The sequence below is a fragment of the Acanthaster planci genome, linkage group LG08 (genome assembly GCF_054643075.1).
Source record: "Acanthaster planci isolate LZ-2023a linkage group LG08, COTS_SCS, whole genome shotgun sequence".
NCBI lineage: Eukaryota > Metazoa > Echinodermata > Asteroidea > Valvatida > Acanthasteridae > Acanthaster > Acanthaster planci.
This window is the reverse complement of record NC_141784.1, coordinates 1,118,851-1,143,715: the sequence shown is the minus strand read 5'-3', so window position 1 is coordinate 1,143,715 and position 24,865 is coordinate 1,118,851. Positions and strand designations below refer to the sequence as shown.

General features: G+C 40.6%; 2 protein-coding genes across 4 annotated transcripts in view; both read left to right on the top strand.

The window, feature by feature from the left end:
* The window catches only part of LOC147798284 (uncharacterized), a 34,200-nt gene extending 30,097 nt beyond the window's left edge, over positions 1–4,103 (top strand). Inside the window, exons 31-32 of the mRNA XM_087139737.1 lie at positions 586–827; positions 1,543–4,103. Coding sequence (XP_086995863.1) covers positions 586–827; positions 1,543–1,705 — 405 coding nt within the window. The 3' untranslated portion in view covers positions 1,706–4,103. The remainder of the gene's footprint in view (positions 1–585; positions 828–1,542) is intronic.
* Positions 4,104–5,104: 1,001 nt separating this feature from the next.
* On the top strand, positions 5,105–24,775 carry LOC110978094 (serine/threonine-protein kinase DCLK3-like). 3 transcript variants are annotated; one of them, XM_087139740.1, is made up of 7 exons: positions 5,105–5,258; positions 7,291–7,857; positions 15,495–17,164; positions 17,687–17,701; positions 19,660–19,792; positions 20,518–20,685; positions 21,397–24,775. In XM_087139740.1, the coding sequence occupies exons 2-7, from the start codon at positions 7,341–7,343 to the stop codon at positions 21,612–21,614; spliced, it is 2,721 nt and encodes a 906-aa protein (XP_086995866.1). In that variant the 5' UTR covers positions 5,105–5,258; positions 7,291–7,340; the 3' UTR covers positions 21,615–24,775. The 3 variants fall into 3 exon arrangements, with proteins under 3 accessions (XP_086995866.1, XP_086995867.1, XP_086995868.1); XM_087139741.1 differs by lacking the exon at positions 17,687–17,701; XM_087139742.1 differs by lacking the exons at positions 5,105–5,258; positions 7,291–7,857 and adding an exon at positions 11,805–12,022.
* The last annotated feature ends 90 nt before the right edge of the window (positions 24,776–24,865 follow it).

The window sequence follows — 24,865 nt, the reverse complement described above, 5'->3', positions numbered from 1 at the left end:
TTACATGAACTCCTCTTTCCATCCATGAATATCAATAGGTGTGAGATGGGGTAGGATAACCTCACTGATGGAGGAAGCCTCAAATGATTGACTGATATAAAGTTAGACAGTGCTAGCAAAGGGGGTCATGTAGAGTATGTATCCAATGGAACATTAACCAAATTTCCAATTTGGGGGTAATCATTTTAGGCAAGAATGTTGATCATTCCCCAAACCAAATGTCATATCTGCCCTAAAGCTATGAGCCCCGAGCTGGACCATGAAAGGGTGCAATTTTCCAAGCAATGGAGACGGATCCTTTGGTAGGAACTGTTCTTCGCAAACGACTATGAAGTGCAAGCATTGCAAGTATTATGGTCGCATCACTACCAACAAAATGAGTACTCCTGACCAGCATGGCTCTTTTCAACCAATGAGGGGGTGCTTCTGCTCGAGGCTGATACAGATCATGTAGAATTTAATATTTACAAGTCTTTTGTTGCTTGTTGTATTATTTCCTTCCTGCTCCAAAGAGTGCTTTCTGCTGTTGAAAATCTGTCTTGAACATGCCGCAGGATGACCTCTGACCGGTTTACCCTTCTCCAGATTGGCCAGCTGTATTACAGCCAGAGCAAGCTGGACAACGCCATGCTGCTCCATCTCTGGGACCTGAAGCTGACCCAGAGCGACGTGGGGCTGAACCACCCCCGTGTGGCGGCCATCCTCAACAACTGCGGCCTGGTGCTAGACGACATGAACGACAAGCTGGCCGGTGAGGTGTTCCAGTCCGTGCTGGGGATCCTGGTGGGAGCTTACGGGAAGGATCACGTAGATGTGGCCACCATCAGGTAAGATCAAAGTGAACCCTTTGCAGATGTTAGGAGTCCCACCAGAAATAGGGCGAGTGAAATTCCAAGCAACTTTCAGAAAGCATATAATAATAACAACGGTTTGTGAGGGATTAAAACCAGCCCTTTCATCTGCATAACAAAAACTGTGTGATTGCAATGGACTGCCTTTGACCCAATTAAGTACACAGGGCATATTGAAAGCCACTTCCATGTTGGTGTAGTTAATGCTGGATGTACAGAGAACACCATCTCTGGTAATGCAGTGATCTCTTCTAGGCCAGTGTGGCTGTTCTGGTTTACAACCATTATTATAAGATATACCAACAGCAAGATCTTCAAACTCAAACTGACAGGATTAGTTTGAGTACAATGCAAAGAAGTACCTTTTTTATTGCAGGTCCATATTGAAATATTGTAAAACAAATTCTCTAAATATTACATCAGTCCAAATTGCTGAATTTAAAAGTAAACACTTAAATTAAAAAACAGTTTACACTTATTGTCAAAATTTTCCAATAAAATATTTGTAAATTTCCTATGAATACTAAAGTGGCATAAAGCAGTTGGATGTTATTTACAAATGATCAGTTGTTGGCCACTTTATGTTGTGACTGTGCATTTGGTCAACCAAACAGCTAATTGCGTGACAGAATTTCCAGGTACGCCAGTTTTGATAAGCATACAAAACCCTCCTTTTATCACTATATTTCAGATACAACCTTGGGTTGTATTTCATGGCGTCCAACATGTACCAACGTGCCAAGTACCAGTTTGACGAGGCCCTACGCATATCTGAGCTGTTCCTGGAGCCAGATCATCCCAACATACAGGCCACTAGGACTGCCTTAGAGAAGCTGGCAGAATTTATGCAATGAGATCAGCCCTGGCTGATATATATTACCCATAATGGTCCCCAAAAGGGGACAAATATATTATGAGCAACTGCAAAAGCATGAGGAAAAAAAAACCAAGCATTACAGTAAAACTTTGCAATATTTGTCGATAAAGTGCATTAGAAAATATGTAGTTATTACCACTGAAATGTGTAAGTTTATTTCATTTGTTGCCTCTTACATGCAGTTATTATTAGCTTTAACAAATTAAATGGACCAATTTGTAATGAAGGAATTTATTATTTACTTTTTACACAGGAGGGTTTTTATATTTGCCATGTCTTGCTCAAAACTATAGAAATGTGCATTTACTTCATTTTTGGTTTAATAGTTCAATATCACTCAGCGTCAAAACAGAGTAATCTACATCTAAAGTATGGTTGTAAAGGGTATAAGCTGTGTCTTGCCAAAGTGGTCATTTTTTTTTTATAAAGCCCAAATCAATGCAATACAGTCCACCCGCATTGGTGTGCTGAAGTATTACTAACAAATCTGATTATAATACAAATGCATCGGTTCTGGTTTGTCTAGATAGTTTGGCTTTACTTCATAGCAGTGAGGTGTTGCCAGTGATGAAGCCCTTTAAAGACAAAGCATTCTAGTAGAACTTGAGGCCACAATCTAGCTTTCGCTATTTTTTGTGCACAAGTCTTTAATATTGAAACCACCAAGACTGGGGCGGGGGTTGCTGGTTAAAGCTACTGTTTGTCCTGATGGGTTTTCGAGGAATCAGAGACTGATTTCTAGGTGACAACATTTAAAAATATAACCATTTTTGTCAAGTATACGCTATTGATCAATTTATCACAGCTCTGGTTAGAGGTTTACTGTTAGTAGTTGTCCTTTTTTAGAGTAATGTCAAAAGTGAAAGGCAAAATTATCCATTACAATTTCCATCTCTAACTCCTCTGACATACGTTTTCCTTAAGAATCTTTCTTTTTCAAATCTTTGATTTATTTTGAAATAACATAGGCATTTTTGAAATATATTGATAAGACAAGGGTATATTTGTATACCTGTATTTCTAAAAATGCATTCTTGGGCTGCAGGAGTATACATCTGAATTGACTTTTAAAAATCAAAATTTGTTATTTTGTAACAAATGTAATGTTCTGTTCCAAATACAATTTTGCTTTTCCTCTAAGGTCAAACAAAAAATTAGTTGTGTTTCCTGTTACACTGAAAATATAATTAGGGTGGTTGGTTGGATAAAAAAAATTTTTACTCAAAATTTGTATGGCCCCCAAAAAAGGGTCGGATGATGGTCTGTATTTTTTTTGGGGGGGCGCATATATTTGTAACAGGTACTAAGTCAGTGTCAGATTAATACATGTACTGTACATGTGCATGTCAATATTACATATCAGCACTGTGATTGAGTAGTAAAGCAGCTGGTTGTTGAAATACAAACACACGAGAGCTGTCCATCTCATTAAAAAAAAAAACAATACAATGTACAGGACGATGTACACAAAATTACGCTCGGGGTAAGGCACCATCTGTTTTTATATTTTATTGATTTGTCGAATAAAAAGATATAGGTTCTGCGTGATTTTCTAGGTTGGATCTGGTAACCAGAAACGCAGCTATTTTTTGTTTGGCCTAATGAAAACTGTACTATGCCTGGATTTTAAATCATAATGGATTTTGAATCATTTCATGAAAAACTGTCGGATCCTTTAGTTACAACTTAGTGTTTCATATCGGGTCTAGGTTGACTGTAATCCTTTATTTTGCTGAATACGTGGATAGTGATACGTGTGTGTCTACCAGCAGCATGCCTTGTGAAAGTTGAGGCCATATTGAACACGGCGCCCTTTCATTCATAGGGATTTGAGGCAGAATTTGATGGAGTCTTAGTCTCATAATACAGTGTTACTTATTAAGGGTGAAACGTCTTAGTATTAGTATAAATGCTTTTGTTAGTGATGTTTATTCAAGCCATGTACAAAATATCTTTGTACCAAATGTCCTAAACAGCAGGGCTGCCAGTCCTGAAAAAGATCCAGGTTTTCTCCAAATTTTAGTCAACCAATTGGCACCATTATGATGCCATAACATTTCAGGCAAAAAGTCAGAGCCGACTAACACTCCTGTTAAAAGTTGTTTTTTTTTGGTAGTAATTTTTGTAACGGGAGGATTGCTAAAAATTACTATTGTTACCAATTACATTTCAGTTGTAGTGAAAGGGCGAACACTATGCAAGAATTATTGGAACACTTACGCAGTGATTACCCTGTATGCCAAACAGAGTTTTATGTCACAAAATCTTTGAAAGGATAGCATACCTATTTTGACTGTTTAATATATTAACCTTTTATTCTATGTAACTGATTGACCTGAACGATCGTGAAAAATAAAGAGTGAATTTAAACCGAATCGGCCTTGTATGACTGACGTTTGGAGTGCAAGCAATTACGTACGTACGTACTGTCATTTTTAATGATCATTAGCTGTCAAATGTATCAATTTTACTGGTGAAGATGACACTTATCTTGAAGTTCACGGGGCTTTTTATTTCATGGTATTTGCTTTTAGGACACAGAGAAAAGCCCCAGTAAACACAATTAACTCCCATCATTAAATTTAGTGCTACTTTTCAGGAAAAAGGCTCCTCGGCATGTTCCAAGCAGTGCATGTAGCGCTGTAAGTTTAATTGCTTCGTTAGGTATGACAGCCTAAGGCTGCTGCCAAACGGAATTCCTAATTTTTATTTCAGGAACTTGAAGCCATAAATAGATTTCATTCACGGTGCAGTTTGATTCAACTTTGCAGCATAATTCACAGTACATTTTGTCTAGTGTGGCGACCAGTGTCGAGACATATTTACCATAATAAGCATAGTAAGGCGAATTAGAATGCAATTACCGATACGCTGTACCTCAATGAAAGTGTCACCCTTGAAATTTTGTGAGATTGGCATTTAGTTGCATTTAGCTACTTTTCATCTTTTTTTGGGGGGGGACACCGAATCTGGACTTGTGGTCATGTTACCACTACTACAGTTAACCAAGTTTGTTTGATGTTTCGTGATCGGTGCCTTGCAACGGCATCTGATGCAGATTCTAATGCATTTGAAGTTTGAGGTTCCGACTTTTTAGATTTTTGTGTACATCATAACACAGTTTATTACAGGAAAACGTCTTGATGAAACAAGAAAACTGGACAATGACATTTCTTAATCCTTAAAAAAGTTCTTCGACCAGGCTGCTTATACGCGCTTGATTATTGTACAGTTCTCCCGTTGTAGTATGATCATTGTTTGTTGCAGCGTAGGTGTCTCCAGGTAACAGGTGAAGCTGCTACCCGGATAAATGACGTCATTAATTGATTGACAGGTAAAAAGTAGTCTGGATCCAAGGCAGTGAACCGTGTAATGTATAGGTAAGTCAGGGGTACCAGGTTGATAGTGTAAAGCAAAGGTACGGCGCCTAACGAAATTCTGATTTCTAAGAATGGCAAAATGGCAGGAGAATTGTGCATTAAACCACCTTGAGTTCTAGCCGTGGACAAGGTTTCATCATAGAGTATGAGGTAATTTAGAATAGCTTTTTTGTGTTTATGTAAAGTTCTTGATGGATTTCAAAGGATGTAGGCCTACAAGTGATTGCAAGTCAGGCCTACCGTTACAGTGATCTGTGAACGTTACTCGCGCTCATCAGTCTGCATGGCCTGACTTGATCTTGCTGACGAGCGAGTCGTCGACTGTAGTTTTCAGCACGGTCACACTTACGTTATTCCGAACTTTTCTACATTGTCCAAACAATGTAAACCCTTCTTATCGCCCTTTTAACATGTTTAAAACATCAGGACATGATTTGGCAATATTTCCAGTGCCGGCTTTACTGATCAGATAAAGTTATGGACATGATGGATAACGGCCCAACAAAACACCAGATTTCACTCACAAAGACAGCCGCAAAAATGTCTGAGACACCGGTACAAGTACTGACGTGGAGTTACATGTACTTAGCGCCAAACTTTACTTACGCCATGCTTACACTAACTTACAGCTGATGATGTGCAATTTCCCATCATGCTCATCAAACTCTGAGGGGTCCTGCAGTGCATCATAAGCATGTTGCCGTTAATTTTGTGTTACTGTTGGGCATGATGGCAGTGTGAAATTAGTTTCTTATTCCTTTATGAGGTTCAAAATTCAATGTTGAACGAGTAAGTGTTTGATATTCAGCGTTGACATTTGGTGACCGCTCATCGTCGCTGATTGAGGAGAACAATGACATTAGATTCAATGCAGTCTCCATGCGGGGCATGGGGTTTGGGTATTTCATTTCGATTTCAGAAAATTGTGATGTGATGCAGTCACTTTGATCTCTGGTTTGTAAGCGAAGATCTCCACCAACAAGACTTAAGTCAAAGCCATTTTGACTGTGGAAAACTGAGTTGCCCTGGTTGAAATGGGGGCAACAGGGTCGCTAACATATACGAAACACTTTGAAAAAGTAAGTTTAGACCCATGGCATTGGATTGATCTGTATTTTTTTGATTGGCTGAAATAGTTCGATGAAAACAGCAAGTATATAAAAATAACCATTTTTTTAAATAATTAAATCGTCGTAAAAACCTGTTGCCTACATTTTAGGGCTTGTTTGACCCCCCAAAACCCCATGGTGATTGTTGCCTCTGTCATGTCTGTGGGAGAGAGTTGTGTGTGTATATTATTGTGGAATGGCATGTACATGCACGATGTAAATAAGATACATGTGAATGGATGTGCATGGTGGTGCAGTTTGGTTCTTTTTGTCCCTTTTGCACTCCATCATTTCCTGGGGTGTGCACACTAAATGTCAAACGGTTACTTATAAATTCAACGTTGGAATATCAGTTACTTGTTCAACATTGAATGTCAAACGTCCAATGAGGGGTGAGGAACTAACTTCACATCGATGGGCATGATTGGCCAATCTGCACCATCTCCCAAACACTCTGTGCGATCAGTAAATGCCGCATGAAAGCTCCAACTGTACTTCCCTTTTTGAAACAATCTCTCAACAACCGTGAATTAGAAAAGGCTATTGGCCGATGATGGAATTATCGACAGATCATTCACCAAGATTGACTGATTGTGCAAAGGTATACTCTGTTACAAAAAACAAACAAACAGTAATGCATCCAAGGCCCAAAACTCTCCTCATGTGCCCCAGAAATGTCGTAAGCCCAAACTTTTTGGGTGGGAGTCCTTAAGTTGACCTTGAGCCTTGTGATAAGGTTTCGCTCCCCCCCCCAAAAAAAACATGTAGCATTTTACCAAGTTAAACATTCGAACTCAAAGATCATTGCATGTAGGTTTGTTGGGAATTTATCTTGATTCTCATTAGTTTTGTATTGCGTTTTAATGATCATCTGCCGACACACATACATGCACTGTATACGCACAGAATGCAGCCAGCAACTGGGCATATTTGGACTTCATTATGTTGTTATTACACGTATAATGTTGGTAACTGATAAAACTCAGCTTGGTACGGGTCATTGAGATGACTATGTGTTGGTATTAGTTGGCTGTATAAACTCTCACATTCATTTTTCCTTTTTTTTTTTGCAGAAAACAGAATGTGACAACCTCAGCAAGACATGATGAGGTTGTAATATGTAATGGGATGCCTACGTAAGAGCTCAGCAGGACACATGAATGCAAACGTCAATGACACACTTCTTGCCTACCCCTTCAACAACTCGGCTGCTGCAGCGTTGCGGCCCCGCCGCAAACACCACGATGCCATGCTCCTCCAGGCAGCCAGCCACACCGCAGACACGACCCCGACCGTCTCCCAGCAGCACAGGGACATCACGGAGGAGAAATATAAGGACCTGCGCCGGCCGCGGCAGCTCCTCTTCTATCGCAACGGCGACCGCTACTTCCGGGGGAAGAGGCTCCGGATTACTCCGAACCGCTTCCAGACTTTTGACAGCCTCCTGAGTGAGTTGACCAAGCACATGTCCCTCCCTTACGGAGTGCGGAAGATCTATCACCCAGAGTCTGGCAAGTCCATAACAGATATTGAGAACTTGATGGACGGCGAGTCCTACGTCTGCGCGTCGTTTGAGAAATTTAAGAAACTGCCATATGGAGCCAACCATAGCACGCCTGATTGGAGCACGGGACCAGCAAGTAAGTATGCAAGCCATGACCTTGATTCCATGTTGTATAATAAACGAAATGTGTGTGATGGCGCATTGTAAAGCTGTAACGAAAATTCAAAGACAGTTAAAAATTTCCATGGTTTGGTGCTTCCTTCCTCCGTGGAATTTGTTTCATATTGAGACGAAATCCACATGTGCCCTCATGGGACTTGAACCTCATAGCTTCCAACGTGCGAGTGCAGATGTCACAATGTCTCATGCTATGAGCCTCTGAGGGTCAGATTGACCTGTTGGAATTGGCACGTAGCTGCAGGCTGTGCACCGAGTAAGAGTTGGCCTTTATAGGCAAACATGTACGAGTACAGTACCTCAAACAGAACTACATCAATGTGTGTCTATCAACTGTAGAGCTATGCTTCACCGGCCAATTTCCTTGGTCAGAAGTATGTGTACCTTTTTTCGTAGTACTAACGTCTCAGTGACATGCTGGATTTCCCAAACTGCTATTCTTGCTGTTGCTGCATAGTCAAGCAAGTTATTGGTTGGGCTTGTGTGAGTAACAGACAAACATGCTACACTCTGAGACTGCCAGGGAGAAATGTAACCAATGCAGTTTGTAAATTTCTGCAGACAGCACCACAAGGGGTCAGTTTACAGAGTAAACAACACAAAAGTTTGTATATTCTTGTGTCAGTCAAAATGAATATACTCCTATCTCTGTTCTGGTGTGCATAGTAAATGAAAAAGGAAAGGGTACTTAACTGAAATTGCAATTTACGCTGTATCCCTTGGAATGCAGAAAGCGTACATGTACGGTGCCAGTGGGACTTAAGTGTTACATGTAGTTTAATAGTTTTAAGAATGGACGTAAAGGAAAGATGAATGAGATCTACACGTGTATGGTACATGTACATGTACATGTATCTACATGTACAGGACATGTATGTATAGACTGTGCATGGATATGTCACCCTCTGGTGTCCAGTTGAGTTATTTGCTTTCACTGTCAACTATGTATTTTAAATGTTGCTTCAGGTCAGTAATCTGGAGACAGTATTTTACACTTGAAATTACAGTGGGAAGTGTTAAGCACACACAAAGACATCCAGTGCATTAGGGGTGATAGGATTAATTTAGTTGTTAAATTGTCAATATTTCTCTCATTACAAATATAAATTTTTGGGTTCGAGCACCTCAACTTTGTTAACTTGCTGGGTGTAGTAAGAGGGACTTTATGGACACCTGTGAACAGACTATTACATACACTTGCACTCATGTCTTTGAAGTTGTCATTTATTTCCACTTGCTTACTGTACGTGTAACTGAACTGTCAATTCTGAATTTCACTTCCATCCACCTTTTCTTTCAGTGGAATGCCCTCGAAACTTGGAGTTGAGTGAACTTGCTTGAAACAGTGACATCTGTAAAGAATCCTGATTGAATTTTAATCATCTTTTCAATCTCTACACGCAGTGTTCATGTGCATTTACATTGCTACAGATGTTGACGTATTTGAAAGAAAATGTACTAGCCCATGTAGGAGTGCTAAACACCCTTCACATTTTACCCTTTTTTAAAAAACTTCTAATACACTGTACATTTAGTGTCTAAAATGAAGATGTCCCAAACGTTGTATGTACATGTATGTACTTGTATCAACTGTCCTTTTGCTAAAGCCTTGGTTGCCTAGGAGCTAAGAGCTTGCAGTGGCAACAACCAATTTGATTTGTATCCCCACACCAAACAAATCCTTAATGCCTCTGTGTACATGTATGGCAGGGGAGCTTATTCACTGCTTGGTGTTCAAACACGTTGTCAATCAGTGTAAACTTTTAAAAGGACCTCAGCCTAATCCATGGTCTTTTGCCTGAGCAGTAACATCACAGCAGCATGTTAATTTGAAATTGTGGGACGACTTGACTGCTGTTTGGCGCACAGTACCACTGTGCAGTTGTGGTGTAAATTGTCCATAATTCTTGAGAATTGTTGACGTAATTACATTACATTACAATTACATAAAGACCAGTTTTTATCACTTTTTGTGCCAATTTTAGGTAGCTTTTGTGCCCATTCAAGCCATTCAATCAGCACAAAAAAATTGACCCCCCTAACATTTTCCAACCTACCGACCCTATTTTTGAGAGGCATGTAATTGGAAGCAAACGTTTTTTTTTTTCATTTTTGCCCTTACTTTTCACAGCTGTTTTTTGGACATGAATAGTACCTTAATACTTTTTGCTATTAATTTTGCTCTTTCCATTCATTGTGTGATTTCTGTACTTTCAACAAGGAGACCCATGTACATGTACAATGCACTGTACGTGTACGTTGACTGGTACTGCATATACATGTACATGTACTTTGGCAAGTTTTTCCATTCCAGATCGAAAAAAAATCACGAAACACATTTTCGCAGTTGGTGGTTCCGTAATTGCACTCACGCCTGGGCAAAGCAGCAACTCTCCATTCACTTTGTACAGGGATTTGCATGTTTTTCACCATTTTTGCTGCAATGTGATAAAAATAACCAAAACTTTTTATATACAATGTGGGATATAGTCATAGTGCATAAACAATGAAATTTTAGGCACATTGATGTAAAGGTTAAGAGTTTAGTCAATAATTCAGATTTTCCTCATAGACCGCAATGCTATTTTTGCCTCTTTGAGTGTGAAATATGGAATACCAGTTGAGCAATCAGAGAGAAGAATCAAGACTCAGTGACGTCATCCTGACCAAAAGAATTGAGGAATGCATGATGTGAAATGAGTATACATGTAAATATGAGTTGAGATGATTTTGCATATATACTGTAGTAGGCCCTAAACTAAAGTAAAAAAAAGAAAGATCAATCGCACAGATATATGTTAGTTGAAACATGAATATTGACCTCTTACATGTACATGTACATATGGACCTTGACCTATACAGTTTTACAAACCCCTGTATGAATAACGAAAGGTTTGGTGATTATTGAGGTCAGGAAATAATGATGGAAGAGATTATTGCTACTAAGGTACAACGTATGTTCATCCTACAGCGCATTTATCAGTAGCTCCAATGACAGGATGAAGTGACAGTTGAGAAGACAACAGAGAAATGGTCAGTTTTAGAGGTGGGAGGAAACCTCAGGATATTCTAGGGAAAACCCAGGTGGAATTAGGAAGGAACTAAAAACCCAATCCACATGCTGACCTACATGTAGGTGGGATTTGAACCCGGGTCGCAGAGGTGGAAGGCAAGGGAAGAGCCATTACACCAACCTGACTCCCCATTCATATTGTATTCATAAAAGGGTACATTTACGTAGGCGTCTTTAGATTGGGATTGGACAAAACCTGCAACAAAACTATAGGAATCAGTACATACTCCGCTCAAGTTTGGTAGATCAACTGACCACATTACTGTAACTTCCTAAACTTGTCCTCTGGCTAAAATCAAGTTCCCAAGGACATGTACTCTTCAGTGTACATTTAAACAATGTTTTTTACATTTTGAGTCTATTACTGGGTATTTTGTAGTGGGAAAAAACATTTTGAGCAAGAAATATTAGAAGCAAGTACACATGTAGTGATTTAGTCATTAAGAATGCATCATGTTGCCATGGAGACTCAGGATCTGTCATGGCAACCGGCACACTCACACAAAAAATGTTGGAAGGATGTGATAAATGAAGGCTTTTCCAGTTATTCAAATAATTAAAAAGCTATCATTCACACAACGCCATGACAACGTAAAGATGCTGGGTTTCAACTGCACCATGTACATTTGTAAAAGCATACCGCCAGTTAGGCAGTGTTGACTGTTGATTTGAGATGTTTGCTTGGATTTTGAAGCTGTTTGTGTGCAAAGTTCAGGGGCTCAGGGGCCCTTGTCCCAGCAATCAAATCCGACTTTCAAAGAATTTTTCTGGTGTTGAAATTGCGGAATCCGGTTTCGTCAGCAGTGCTCCAGTCACTGATGTCAGCTAACCTTATCAGTTAAAACAATTGTAGGATTCTTTTGTTCTGTGTCCGGCAGAGTTGTCACAGATCATGCCATTGTTGAATTTTTGTATTTGTTGGCAACCGTAGTTGCGACTGCATCATTGGTCAGTATACATGTACCAATTGCAAACTGGTTGCCATGGTGAGTACTTAACATGAACAGAAATGGAAAACTCGGAGTGTCACCGAGAACTTCTCAAAAGCATGGTGAGCAAGTTTCTTTTTTGCCGTGCGTGTGCATGGTTATAGTGTTAGCGTTAATTGATATTTGAAAGTTCATTGTTTTGTTCATAGCAAGCAAAACTCGTGTCGTTGGTGCTGTGGACACATGTGGCAACCAGCTCATGAGTTTGTTCCCAATTATTATAATAGTGTGGAAAATGTTCTGAAAAGTGTCTAGGACACATCAAGGAAGATTGGCTGGATTTGCCTGTATGTACACCCTGTAACTCAAGTCCTTATGATCCAATACTGCTGACGGGAAAAATTCCCAATCTTCATTCATAAGCATTAAAGCTGGAGTTAGTCAAGCTAGGCACCATCAAATGATTGGATTACCGTGTAGTGTGCATTGCCCATACACCATGTAGGCCCACATAAACCTGAACAGATAAAGTCAGGTTCTGTGTTGCGTACATGTGTACATACATGTATATTTACTGTATTCTATGAAGCTGACATTAACATTATATCTTGCTGCACCCAAACCAGCTTTCCCCATGCACCCAGACAAGCTTTTCCCAAAACAAAGTCGGCTTGCCACCAGCCCCTCTGTATATCATGTGAAGTGTGTTTGCTTTTTTGGTGGCCTGGTTCTGGCTCACTTGGCAAACATTATTCTCTGCATAGCAACTCCAGTGACATTAGACCTAGGAGACAATTCAGGTATCTGCCAAAGAACAAAAATTAGGGAGTGGAGCAACCGTTTGCTAAGCAACAGTTGGTTACGGTTACCAGTAATGGTAGGGGAACAATTTTCAAAGTGGGAGGAGGGGGACAATTGTGAAAGCATGAAGCAGCGGCCAATAAGAGGCTGATTAGTTAAGCCCCACCCCATTATACAGATAGGATGTGCAAAAGCTGGACGGGGGCATCCCCTCCCCCAGTGCTACCACCATCAGTGGTTACTGTAATATGCCATTTGATATACGGTGCATGGACCGGTACTTAGCAGATATTTCAACAAGGCTTACATGTACATTTCACGAGCAAGATTCTTATTGTTAAGCTGTGCAGCTTATTGAATTTTTAAACCAATCAAAAAGCAGCTTGATGTCTACACATGCTGATTAGACATTGCTGGCATTTACATGTACTTTTTTTGCTGTTTGTTAATGCCTGGACGGTCCATGTGTGGATGCTGTCTGTACATGTACATTTACCAGTCTAAAAGAAGAAGCTCTAGGTTATTGCAGGAAATGGCTGGCCGGAAATTGGCTGTCATGTGTTTGAAGAGGCCTCACTAGACGATTGTTCACACTTAATTTAGACAATTTTGTCTTCTTTGATGAGGAATGAAACTGAAGCTCTGTGCAGTACAACTGTAATTGCAGCACTCATCCTGATTGCTGAATGCAGGAAGCTCTGGTCATGCCGGTGGTGATGGACATTAGTGTGCTGCAGTGAACTTGGTCCAAGGAATTTTTACCTGTTGTGCTGAGGTGTTTCCGAATTTTACTTGTGTTTTCCAACCCAATACTGTTGTTCCCTACACATGCAGTCTTTATCAAGGGTCCTGTCTTTATTCATTGAATTCAGTTTTTTGGCAGCAGATACCATACCGGTCAAAACATCGGCCTTTTGGAATTTCCTTAGAAAATTGATTAGCAGTTGGTAAGGTGGAAACGTTGCATTGGCTTCCTCTTCAGTCTCAGGTCCTGGGCCTTGTCAGATTGTAAGAGGATTTCACTTGTACAGCAGATAGTTTTTATCTTAGAGAGTTAAGCTGTTTGCATGTGGAAACCCTTGGGAGAGCAGAATTCTCTGAGCATCTTCCTGAAGCACTATTCATTTTCAGAGACTTTGGTGTGGTCTTCACGATGAAGGAAGACTTGGCCAGCTCCAGCGAGGAAGAGGTGGCTGGACCAATATATTTCAGGAAGTTTATTTGGGGGAGGCCCCAGAGATGCTGCTGTCAGTGCCCAGGTAGTGCTACAAGTGCATCTTTTACTGTATTTATGTCTTACCACTTTTGATGAATCTTGCCTGACCCTGGTACAAGGTACCGTATTGTTATGGGCCTGCTGGCCATATTGTGAATGCCTGGCATGGCATGCATATGTAGGTAATTTGTTTGTTGAATTTGCTCAAAGCTGTACAATTTTTACATGCATACACATACATGTACAAAACCCACAAAATCATGACAGCCATGAAAATTGTACTCGGTACAGTGTGTGTCCTAATGATTTCTTGCTATTTACATTTATATGAAGGCTTAAATTTCCTATGGGGCTCAGCATCATTTGACTCTACCTGACTGCCCAGAGAGAGCATAAGTGTGACATCATGCACACTTTACATGAGCCTACTAGATGTGTACATGTACATCATATAAAGGAAATTTTCATAGTGATGGAATTTTGTCTTCTAATCTAAATCTTCTACTCTACATGTAGATAGCTCATGGGGGTAAAATTGTACATGAAAATAAATTTGAATCTCATTTACCAGTACATAGTACATGTACATAGTACATAGTACATGTACTATGTACATGTACATGTACTTTCAAAAGAAAATGGCCAGTCTGTGCACTGGTGCATGATGTAACCACAGCAACCAATATTGTATTAGAAAACAGTAAATGCCATTATGGAGTAGTTTGGTTTTAAGGATGAATTAAACTTTTTGTAAGATTGATTACGTACACGGTATATGTGTCGGCAGTTGTCGTCATAGTTACCATGCAGTGGTCATAGTGCCAGTCTTCTATTTTTAGCCTGGAAGAGTTTAAAATTTCTTTAGGAGTAATTGCAGGTTATTATACTGTGCTATAGGCCATTGTGCTTGTACTTGTATGTAAGCGTATACACATTAATAATTATTTTGTTTGACCTATTACTTTATGATGGAAAGCATTAAATTTCTCACAAGCAAGATCAATTCCTGTTACCTTTGCAGGGTTTTATACTCAGCGAAAGCTCTTAGCATTTTCCCAGTGCATAGCTGCCAGTTTCTTTCACTTTCACATCTTAACAACCAGACAGCAGGTCACCAAACTTCTGCTTTTGTATTTGCCGCTCTTTTGCATAATTTATTCACAGCTGGCCATATCAGGGATAATTGTGTGAAAGGTCAAATTACGCAAATTCTGTGCAGCTAACTTTTAGCCAATGAGATTTGTGAGTTGCGCGTCAGGACACTGGTCTTTCAGCAAGGAAAAAGTTTGCAATCACTCTGTCTCAACCAGTCCGAGGGTTAACCGGGAATCTGCATGTTCTGTTGAACATTTTGAAACAACTATAGTGAAGTTATCTGTACATTTCACTGGGATTACAAGCTCATGCATCCATCTAAGGGTTGTTTACCTAGAGATAATAATACCAATAATACCAATAATGCTTAATACCTTGGTTTGGATTCAAACCTCTGGTTTACACAAAGGGAAAAGTCAAGAGCATTTTGAAACTCAAATACTCGTTTTACTGCAATATCTGATTTCTTTGGTCTTCTGCAGGCAAACACAGTCAGCTTCAGAGTGATCTGTATGGTCGCTTCAGTTACTCCTACCCCAGCACTGGCAAATATGCAGCTGCCTATGCGAGGAGTCCTGCCGGAGGTCCAGAGTCACTCAAGAAAGGAGGCAGTGGACCGGTCTCCTTATCTTTTCCAGGGGTCAAAAGGCCGCCTGTGTCTCATCGAGAAAAAGATCCCGTGTCCAAGTCAACAGGGTCGCTCCATCCTGACCTCAGCCCCGCCAAGCCCAAGCTCTGTAAGATCGTCAAGGCAGGATCCAGGCCACGGCAGAGTGTCTCTCTCTTACTGAACAAGCGGAGTGTCCAGTCCTTCGAGATGCTCATTCAGGACATCTCGGATGCATTCGGTCTTCCAAAATACAAGAACCATAGGATTCGGAAGTTGTTCACCATCCACGGAAAGGAGGTGAAGGGGGTGGCAGACTTCTTTAGGAACTCTGACGATGCCTTCATCGCATCAGCTTCAAAACACAGCCTGAGCAAGGAAGAAATTGCAGAAATCTATGCAGAGGAATTTTCAAACAATCCCTACACAAAAAGCAACAGGAGACGGATGAAAGGGAGGGACAGCAAGAGTGATAGTGGCTTGGAGGATGATGATGGGGGAGAAATCCTCTCCATGACCAAGCCCAAGAAAGCTGGTAAGAAATCAAAGGATGCAGAGAAGGCTTCCCTAGAGGATGGAGATCTGGGAAGAGAGAAGAAAGAGGAGATAGTAAAAGAGGATGCACAGATGGAGAGCAAGATGAGACAGACGGATGAGAAACTGAGGAAAGAGAAAGAAGAGGCAGAAAGGGAAGAAGCGAACAGGAAGAAAGAAGAAGAGTTAAGATTGAAGGAGGAGGAACTCAGAAAGAGGGAGGAGCAGCTGAAGAAACAGCTACAGGACAAGGCAAAGAAATCTGAGCAGGAGCGGCTAGAGGCTATTGCCAAGAAAGAGGCAGAGCTGAAAGCAAAAGAGGAAGAACTGCGGCGTAAGGAAGAGGAAGAGCAAAGGAGGAGGAAGGAAGAGGCAGAGAGGAAGCGGTTGGAAGACGAAGAAGAGCAACAGCAGTTGGCAGAATTAGAGAATGTGTCCCAGACTCCAGAAGATTACATCAACAGCTTTGATGCACAAGACTTTGGTCTAAACGAAGACATTTACAGTAATCATGAACTTCATTCCCCAGATGGCGAGGGTGATGTGCAGGGTAAACAGGAAAAGAAACTGGACTTCACGTCTGATCCCCGAGAGATTGTGGAGAAGGATTCCATTCTAAAGAGGTACACCATTGGCTCCAAGATTGGAGATGGTAACTTTGCAGACGTCCACGAGGCTACGCTAAAGAACACGGAGCAGGTGTTTGCCATGAAGATAGTGGACAAGTCCAAGCTGAAGGGCAAGGAGCACATGATTGAAAATGAGATTGGCATCATGAAGAACGTCAACCATCCAAACATCGTCAAGCTCTTTGAGGAGCATGAGACTAAGGAGAACATCTACCTCGTGATGGAATACGTCCAAGGAGGGGACCTTTTTGACGCTATCACAGAGAGTGTCAAGTTCACGGAGGCCGACGCAGCAGTCATTATCAGTGACATGGCCAGTGCTCTGGCCTACCTCCACAGTCTGAATATAGTCCATCGGGACCTCAAACCGGAAAACCTCTTGGTGAGTTCAGGGTGAAAATCAATCCATTTTGAAAGTTTCCATAAAAGCACAACAAACCTAAATTGTTTGGTATAATGTAAACAGTACATGTATGTTTAACCAATTTGAATGTTTTTTGTGTCTGATTTTGATTCTATCTAAGAATCATGTTTCCCTTCTGAATCGACTTCTCACTTCTCCCACAAAAATATGTTCATGAAAGTAAGTGGCTTTGTACAGTCCAGAGTCTACACTTTTTGGAAACATTTTCGTTTTTTCCTACGTGTAGATATGCCTGGTTTTGATCTGCTGCGTTATTTGTGTCTAAAATCTCAAGCTCTTTTTGCCCATTTTTTTTTATTTGGATCTAGAAGTCTAAAGTGCTAAATCATGAAAAGGCCATTCATTTTGTTCATGCTTTTCTGTTAATTTTTGTTTGAGCTATTACTATGGTTACTGCACTGTACGTAAGTGACTGCGCATTTCCATTGCTCTTGTTGTACGTGCCCTCAATTCTATCACATCTCTCTTTCCGCTGGCTAGTTTGTGAAACGTCCGGTAAGTTTTAAAAAAAGCCTGTTTGCTTTGCTTCTTAATAAACTTGCACGCCTTTTTTTTTTTTTCTGTAAGCAGCAAAATAACGTGCACTGTAAGTTTTGTACACTGAAATTTTGTAGCTCTTGGCAATGGTCTCTAGCTGTAGAAAGACATTGTAGACTACATGTGCATGTATCGTTTGTGATCATATACATGTACATGTAGAGTCTGACTCTGAGTATGGTTTGGGAATGTTTGGGCAGTTGCTGTAGGATTATGTTTTTATATTATTCAATCAAGACTCTTATGCATGCCCCACATGTTGTTGCTTTGCAAGGTTGGAAGTTTATGCTTTTAGATTATTGCATGGTGGTGGGCTTGTTTGGGCTGCTTTGGGTTTGGATCGATATTCCACTGAACAGTGAACAGTGCTTGTCAATAAATTGCTTTTACAATACAGGTGTTCCACAACAGTGCACCACCAAGAGTTAGGAAAGCGGTGGCCACTGTACGCGGTTCGTGTTTAAATGGGTTGATCGACATGGCCGGACGTGTCGACTGGCAATGTGTGTTTGGAAAGGGTCGACACATTTTACACATTGTGATTGGCCAAGACGTTGCAAACTCTTGGTTGCGTACTATTGTTAAAATGCCGGTATTAAGAAAATATCTGTCCATAAGACCATTATACCAATATGGTCCATCATGTCAGTCTTTATCCCCGTATCGGTGTGTATGAAACATTACTTGCCAGCATCTTATTGGTTGCACCAGCTTTCAGTGGTGTAGTTTTTGGGGGGCAAACATTTGTTAGCCTTGTTTAATATCCATTCATCCGGGGTTTTTTGTGGGGGGGCACTGGGAATTTGTGGCCCCCCTACCCCAGTCAAATCAAAATCAACCCATGGTTGACAAATGGTCGTCACTTATACTTGTCTGTAGGTAGCGAGAGGAATGTTGGCTTGGCAGAACATGATACTTATCATGTACATGTACTGTACAATGTAGGCTTAACTCTGGGCTCATGGCCAGTACCTGGATTCAAATTATTCCAACCTGAGCCTTCAATTACAACCCACAGTTACCATGGTTACATCCCACAAACCTGCACAGCTGTATAAACAGTCATTTTATGTCCTGCATATGGAACATTTTGGATATGGAAAAAACTACATGTACAATGTACATGTACGTACGTGTACATGTACATGTACATGTAAGTGATTGCACAGTGTGCTAGAAGTATGTGTGGTATTTTATGCACGTGTGAGACACAAACCTAAATGTGCATACATGTACATGTATGCACTTTTATAAAGATGGAGCTTGATGTGTTTGTCAGTTTGAGTGCTAATATTGCACTGTTCAGTTATTGAAATTGTCAGTGCACATGTACATTTATGGGCTGCAAATTAGTACATGTACATGGGACTTTCAGGGGAGATACACATTGAAGTACATAGGTTGGATTCCTGTCATTCCGGTACCGTATGGTTGGATTTGAACAAGATCCATGTCAGCATTGACAAGATACATGTATAAAGAAAGGACACTCAAGTGCTGCATTTGGTATACTTCACGCCATACATGTGTGCCCTGGTTGCCACTGTGTCCAGGGGAGCATTTTATTTGTTTGGATTGTTGAGACTGAGTTATATGGACCAAAATTTGTTCCTATAATGTTTGGGTTCCCACTTCTATGTTTCAACGTGTGCGTTGTCCCCACAACTGCAGAAAAGTATGTGTGCACGTGCTTAGTGTGTTTCTGGCACTTAAATTGCATACACAATAATATTAGGGAGCACTGAACATTTACCTGTTTGCTGTTCTAAAAACAGGACTACCCAGCGTGCTGTTTTTCAGTACAGACTTGGATCCTTTGCAGTATCAGGCCCTCTATCAACTTCAAATATGTCACAGAAACTATTGATAACTCTAAATCTGTAAAACAGCATATTTTTCTTCCTTTCTACCATCAGGTCAGCAAGTCTTCCTCTGGCGACATCACACTGAAGTTGGCCGATTTTGGCCTGGCCATGGAGGTCAAAGCACCCATCTACACAGTCTGTGGGACGCCCACTTACGTCGCTCCAGAAATACTAGCAGAAACCGGTAAAGAGATTATCCGATAATTTTGTTTTTCAGGAGTGTGGAACTGGGAACAGATTTGACAGTTCGTTTTACTCCAGTGGAACAGCAAAATGAGATATTTTATGAGCTTAATTGAAATCAACACAGTTGTGAATGTCTTTAAAGGCTGGGCCAATTCAAATAAATGAATATTTGAATATTCAGTTATTGAACTCATTCTAATAAATATTTAAATATTTGACTGTGTCACATTCTCACAAAAGCGGAAACCAAATGTAAATAATATTATAAAAAAAGAAAGAAAGGCAACTTTCATGTCTTCTTGGGCAGTGGAGTTAACCAAAACACGTTGAAATACATGTAGGTGACCATGTGAAAAAATGACAATTATTTGTGCCTGGTCAGAAATGTTGAAACAGTTGTCAAAAACAAACATACTGTACAAAGCCGCTGGTATAATGTCACATTGTCCTCCTATTTTTTTCTCCAAGTGCTTTTTCATGTACCACTGGAAAGGTCTCAATTTTGGAAAATTCCAACTTTCAGCTCATTTTGTAGTGATGCATTGGAGTGCAATTTTGTAACCAATTATTGGATTGTCAGTATTTTCCCCTTTTCTATTATCTTGATTTTTACCTCCAACTATTTGGTTTTGAATATAAATACTTGAATATCTGATAATCGGTCAAATAGCTGACTATTTGAATTATCAGCGCAGCCCTTAAATGCCTGTCTTTTTCTTCCAGGCTATGGGCTTGAAGTTGACATGTGGGCCATGGGCGTCATCTGTTACATCTTGCTGTGTGGTTTCCCACCGTTTCGCAGTTTGGATCGGGACCAAGAAGAGCTCTTTGAACTCATCCAGGCTGGGGAGTTTGTCTACCTCTCGCCTTACTGGGACAATATCTCAGATGGTAGGGAACTGAGTGGCTTGTTTTTTCTCTGTTTGTCAGCCCATTGGTTCTGCACTGTAATACTCTCAGCTCTGTAATACCTGGGTTTGAATCTCACCAAGAGAGCAGCGTGACCTTGGGTGCTCCGATCTGAACACATTTCCGTGGGTTTCCTATAAACTTTTGTTTTCACAGCTTACAAAGGCCCCAAAGTGGAAATCCAGTCTGTAAGTTCTCTTTGTTTCTGCCTGTAATCTTCATTAGCTGGTTTGATTTTGCCTCATGCAAAAGCCAGTTCGGGTAAGGGGCACAACACGAATTTCATTTTAACTGTTAAATGAGTTTTGCATTTTCCTGTCATATCATCTGTTGGCATCGTGTGAAGCAGTGCTGTCCATTTAAGAAACTGATGCTTAAAGCTCAAATCATGACCCATGTTGAGACACCCTTTTAGGGCACCGCCATTAAAGTGGCTGCAACCCCTAGCTCCTTCCTTATTACCCTTATCAGACTTTAGACTTGATGATGCTGGTCATGGTAAAAGTCACATGGTGGGGCTGAAAGCAATTTTAATGCTTTGCTTATGTACATATTGTACATATAGCGCAACACAAGCTTTCTAGATGATTGTACAATGTATGCCTTGGCAAAAGTGCCAATCACGAGTCTGAATTTTGGTACATGGTTTTCAAACTCTGGCCCCTCCTTCTCTTTTGTCTTCCACTGAAACAGATGCCAAAGACCTGATCGATCACCTGCTAGTGGTTAGCAAGAGGAAGCGCTACACGGCCAAGCAGGTGCTGGCCCACCCCTGGGTGGTCAGCGGCGGGGGAACCGTCAAGGACAGCCTGCCCAACCTCCAGCGGGAGGTCTCTATGAACCTGGAGAAGAACTTTGAAGGCCGGAAGAGTGGCAAGCGGAAAGGGGTGCATGCTGGAGGGGTCAGATGAGGGGGGAAGGGTGAAAATTTGAAGATGTTGGACTTTTTTTGCAAAAGCCACTCTGACTGGATTGTCAGGAGGGGAGCCGGGGGGGGGGGGGGGAAGGGAAACATTACCAGCACATACATATAACTACACAAGGGTCACGGGTATGGGCTGATTTTAACCACTTCGGACCGGGGCATTTTTCAATGTTGAGGATGCTGGGCCGGCATGACTATCATTTTTTCCGTTTTCAAAATCTTTCAACAATTCATCATTCCATTTAACAGTCGTTTATAGCCGCACGGAGTAATCTTCAGCCACTACTCTAAGTTGACAGGTGACCTTCATTGACACCCGAATATTTCAGCCAGGCCTGCAGCCTTGTAAACAGAGCCCAGATTGTGCGGTGTTATACAGCTGTCTTTTGTTCACGAACCTGGCTCAGTGCACTGCTGACCTCTTTTCAATAGGGGCCAGATTAGCATGCAGCGGTGCTGTGTGGCTCATCGCTGCGGTGGTGGAGAGCTTTTGTCCCCGGTGGTAATCCGCTTGCTCTAAATACCCCAAACCCTGGTATACGGTTTCAAAATAACGCTGGATTATCACCACTTTTGAGAGTGAAAAATGCCGGTCATGCCCAGCAGCCTGGTCTTTTGTTCGGAGTACGGTCTTTTGTTACAGGGCCCTCTTTCCTTTGTCCGAGTTCGGAGACCCTGGCCACACATATAAACCATACGGCTCCGATCCCGGAGTCCCCGGCTGGTAGTGGTTAAAGAGCCCTGAGTGGCCACATAAATAACAATTTTTTTGGTTGTTCAAAACACTGCACTGTTATTTGTGAATGTTCCTTGTTGGCAGTGATGCATATTGGTTTATATCAGCACAGTTCACTGATGGTATTCTCATCCGTCATTTCCACTGACAGTTGTAGTTGTTGCTGCACTTTTTATCAAAAGGTAGGTCTTGGTCATTGCAATTATGGAAGGACACACTGACAAGACATGGTTGGGGCTTTGGAAGCTCGTTTCAGACATGGATAAGAGCAATATTTCTTTTCCCCCCACATCTCACAGTAATTGTGGTCTGCAAAGTCACGTGAATAGATTACTTTACAGATGCTAGTTTGGGTTAAAAAAAAAAAGTTCAATTGACAGCAAGTTAGCCAAAGCCATTATTATGTGGCTTTGACAAATGAACTAGCTGTGGCTGAAATGAACTGGAAGTTGCTGTAGTTGCTAGCCGCTGAGCTGCTTCCATAAGTGTCTATGTTATATCCAGTACAGCCTTGTAGTGGCATTGAGATCCGAGACATGTAGATTATAGAAACCATTTTAGATTTCAAACATTAAGCTGTGATGATAATATGCTACACTTGAAGTGAAAGACCAATCAAGTTGTAAAATAAAAAAAGATTGAAGATACTTTTGCAGAATTTTTACCTTTCGTTCCACCTTCCAGTTCTTGAAAAATGAAAACGTTCAGTACTGTGTATCTTAGTGCTGCTTATTCTCAAACTGTTGTGTACTGGAAAATCTAGTTTTGCCCAGTGTTTCTTTGTCTTCCGATATGAAATTTTGATCCATCTGAATTAAAAATGCCATTGTACATATCAACTTGGACTGGTAGATTGTGTTCAGGTCATAGTAGGGTGTGAATTTAGATATCAACTGGTTTTGGTTCTCGTGTATCCTTGTATTAACTCTGAACATCTGTATTAAAAGAAAAGTGGTCTGTCATGGCAGATGATGGTTTGTTTCTTCCATTCCGTTTCTTTACAAGGGCCAAATAAAGTACGAGAGTAAGGTTTAAGGAGAAAATCCCTCCAACCAAGAAGTACCATTGATATAATCGGGAGATGTAAAACTGAGATCTACAATCCTTTAGAGTTTTCCATGCATGAGAGGATATTCACTGAATTGCTTACAAACATTTCAGCAAAGCCAAGGGGTGCTTTCAGATTGCAGAAAAATATCAGGTGAATGGCTGCTTCTGTGAACAATGTATCTGTATCCTTCCATTGGAAAGATATTAAGGATGTGAAACAGGATGCCAAACTTCATTTGTTCACCTTGTATACACATAGTACACATACACTATGACAAGTGACCTTCCTTATCCCAATATGCTATGCTATTATCTTTCTTAATTGAAAATGTATTCTCAGAGATTTGCAGACAAAAAAAAAATCTGCAGACGTTTGACAGAATGTCGGATATTTTTGAAGTATGCAGATGTCACCAGTTTTGTTGACATAACTTTTCCTAGCTTTTAGTTTATAAAGGAAATTGCAAGTTTTTTTCTCTTACCCCTACTGTCTCTGAAATTCATGATTAGAAAAGGTAATGCACGAACCAAATTGTGTAATAGGGTTTGCTTTAAAAAGTTCATGTACATGTAATTTGGAAACTAATGATGATTATTGTAGATAAATGTATATATAACATATTGTAATTAGTGTAGGATCTGGCTGCGAAGAAAAATCTCTTGTAATTTTATACTTCAGTGTTCTATTTAATTGTTTTTCAATTGTGTAAAAAGTGAAATTGCATTTCAAAGAATGATCAGGACAAAAAATGAGTGAATTGTAGCACAAATTCTCTGAGACATCAGCTGTTCTAGAATCACACAGATGGCTGATGTCTGTATGGTGGACCGGTCCCTAATTTTGCCATATCTTGTGAAAAAACAAACAGACCCCTCGATAGGTGGCAAAATTAGGGCCTTGGTGACTCTATGTAGTCACAGACATTACGTTACCTTCTACCTACTGTCAACTGTACTTGTTATTTCATGAAATGTGAGGTCAGCACAGCAGGCAAATTGTATCCATAAAACTGTCACAGACTGATCCATTTTCACAGCACTTTTGTGTTCATCACCAGTTAAGTCACAAGTTAAGCACGGTGAGCATTGGACAGTGACAGAGTAATGTTTTTGTCACAGCTTTGTGAGTTGACTTGAGACTGGCGGAGTTGAGATAGAGTTACAAGGGACTCCACTTCATGGATCGTTCTCCCATTATGTTTTACTCATTTGACAGAAATCCAAGAGGAGCTCACGGATATTTGTTCATGCGAGCTTTTTTCCCTCGTATGAATTCATTCCATTCACTGCAGTTTTGTATTCTGGGACTGTAGACAGTGGAAATTTATTGAATAAATCTGATTATGTATCAAGAAATGAAATCGATGAGTTGGCCATTTCATTTTGAGTTGCATACAGTACTGATCTACAAAGGGTCATTCCAACACTTGCACTTTGCTCACTGACTCGAT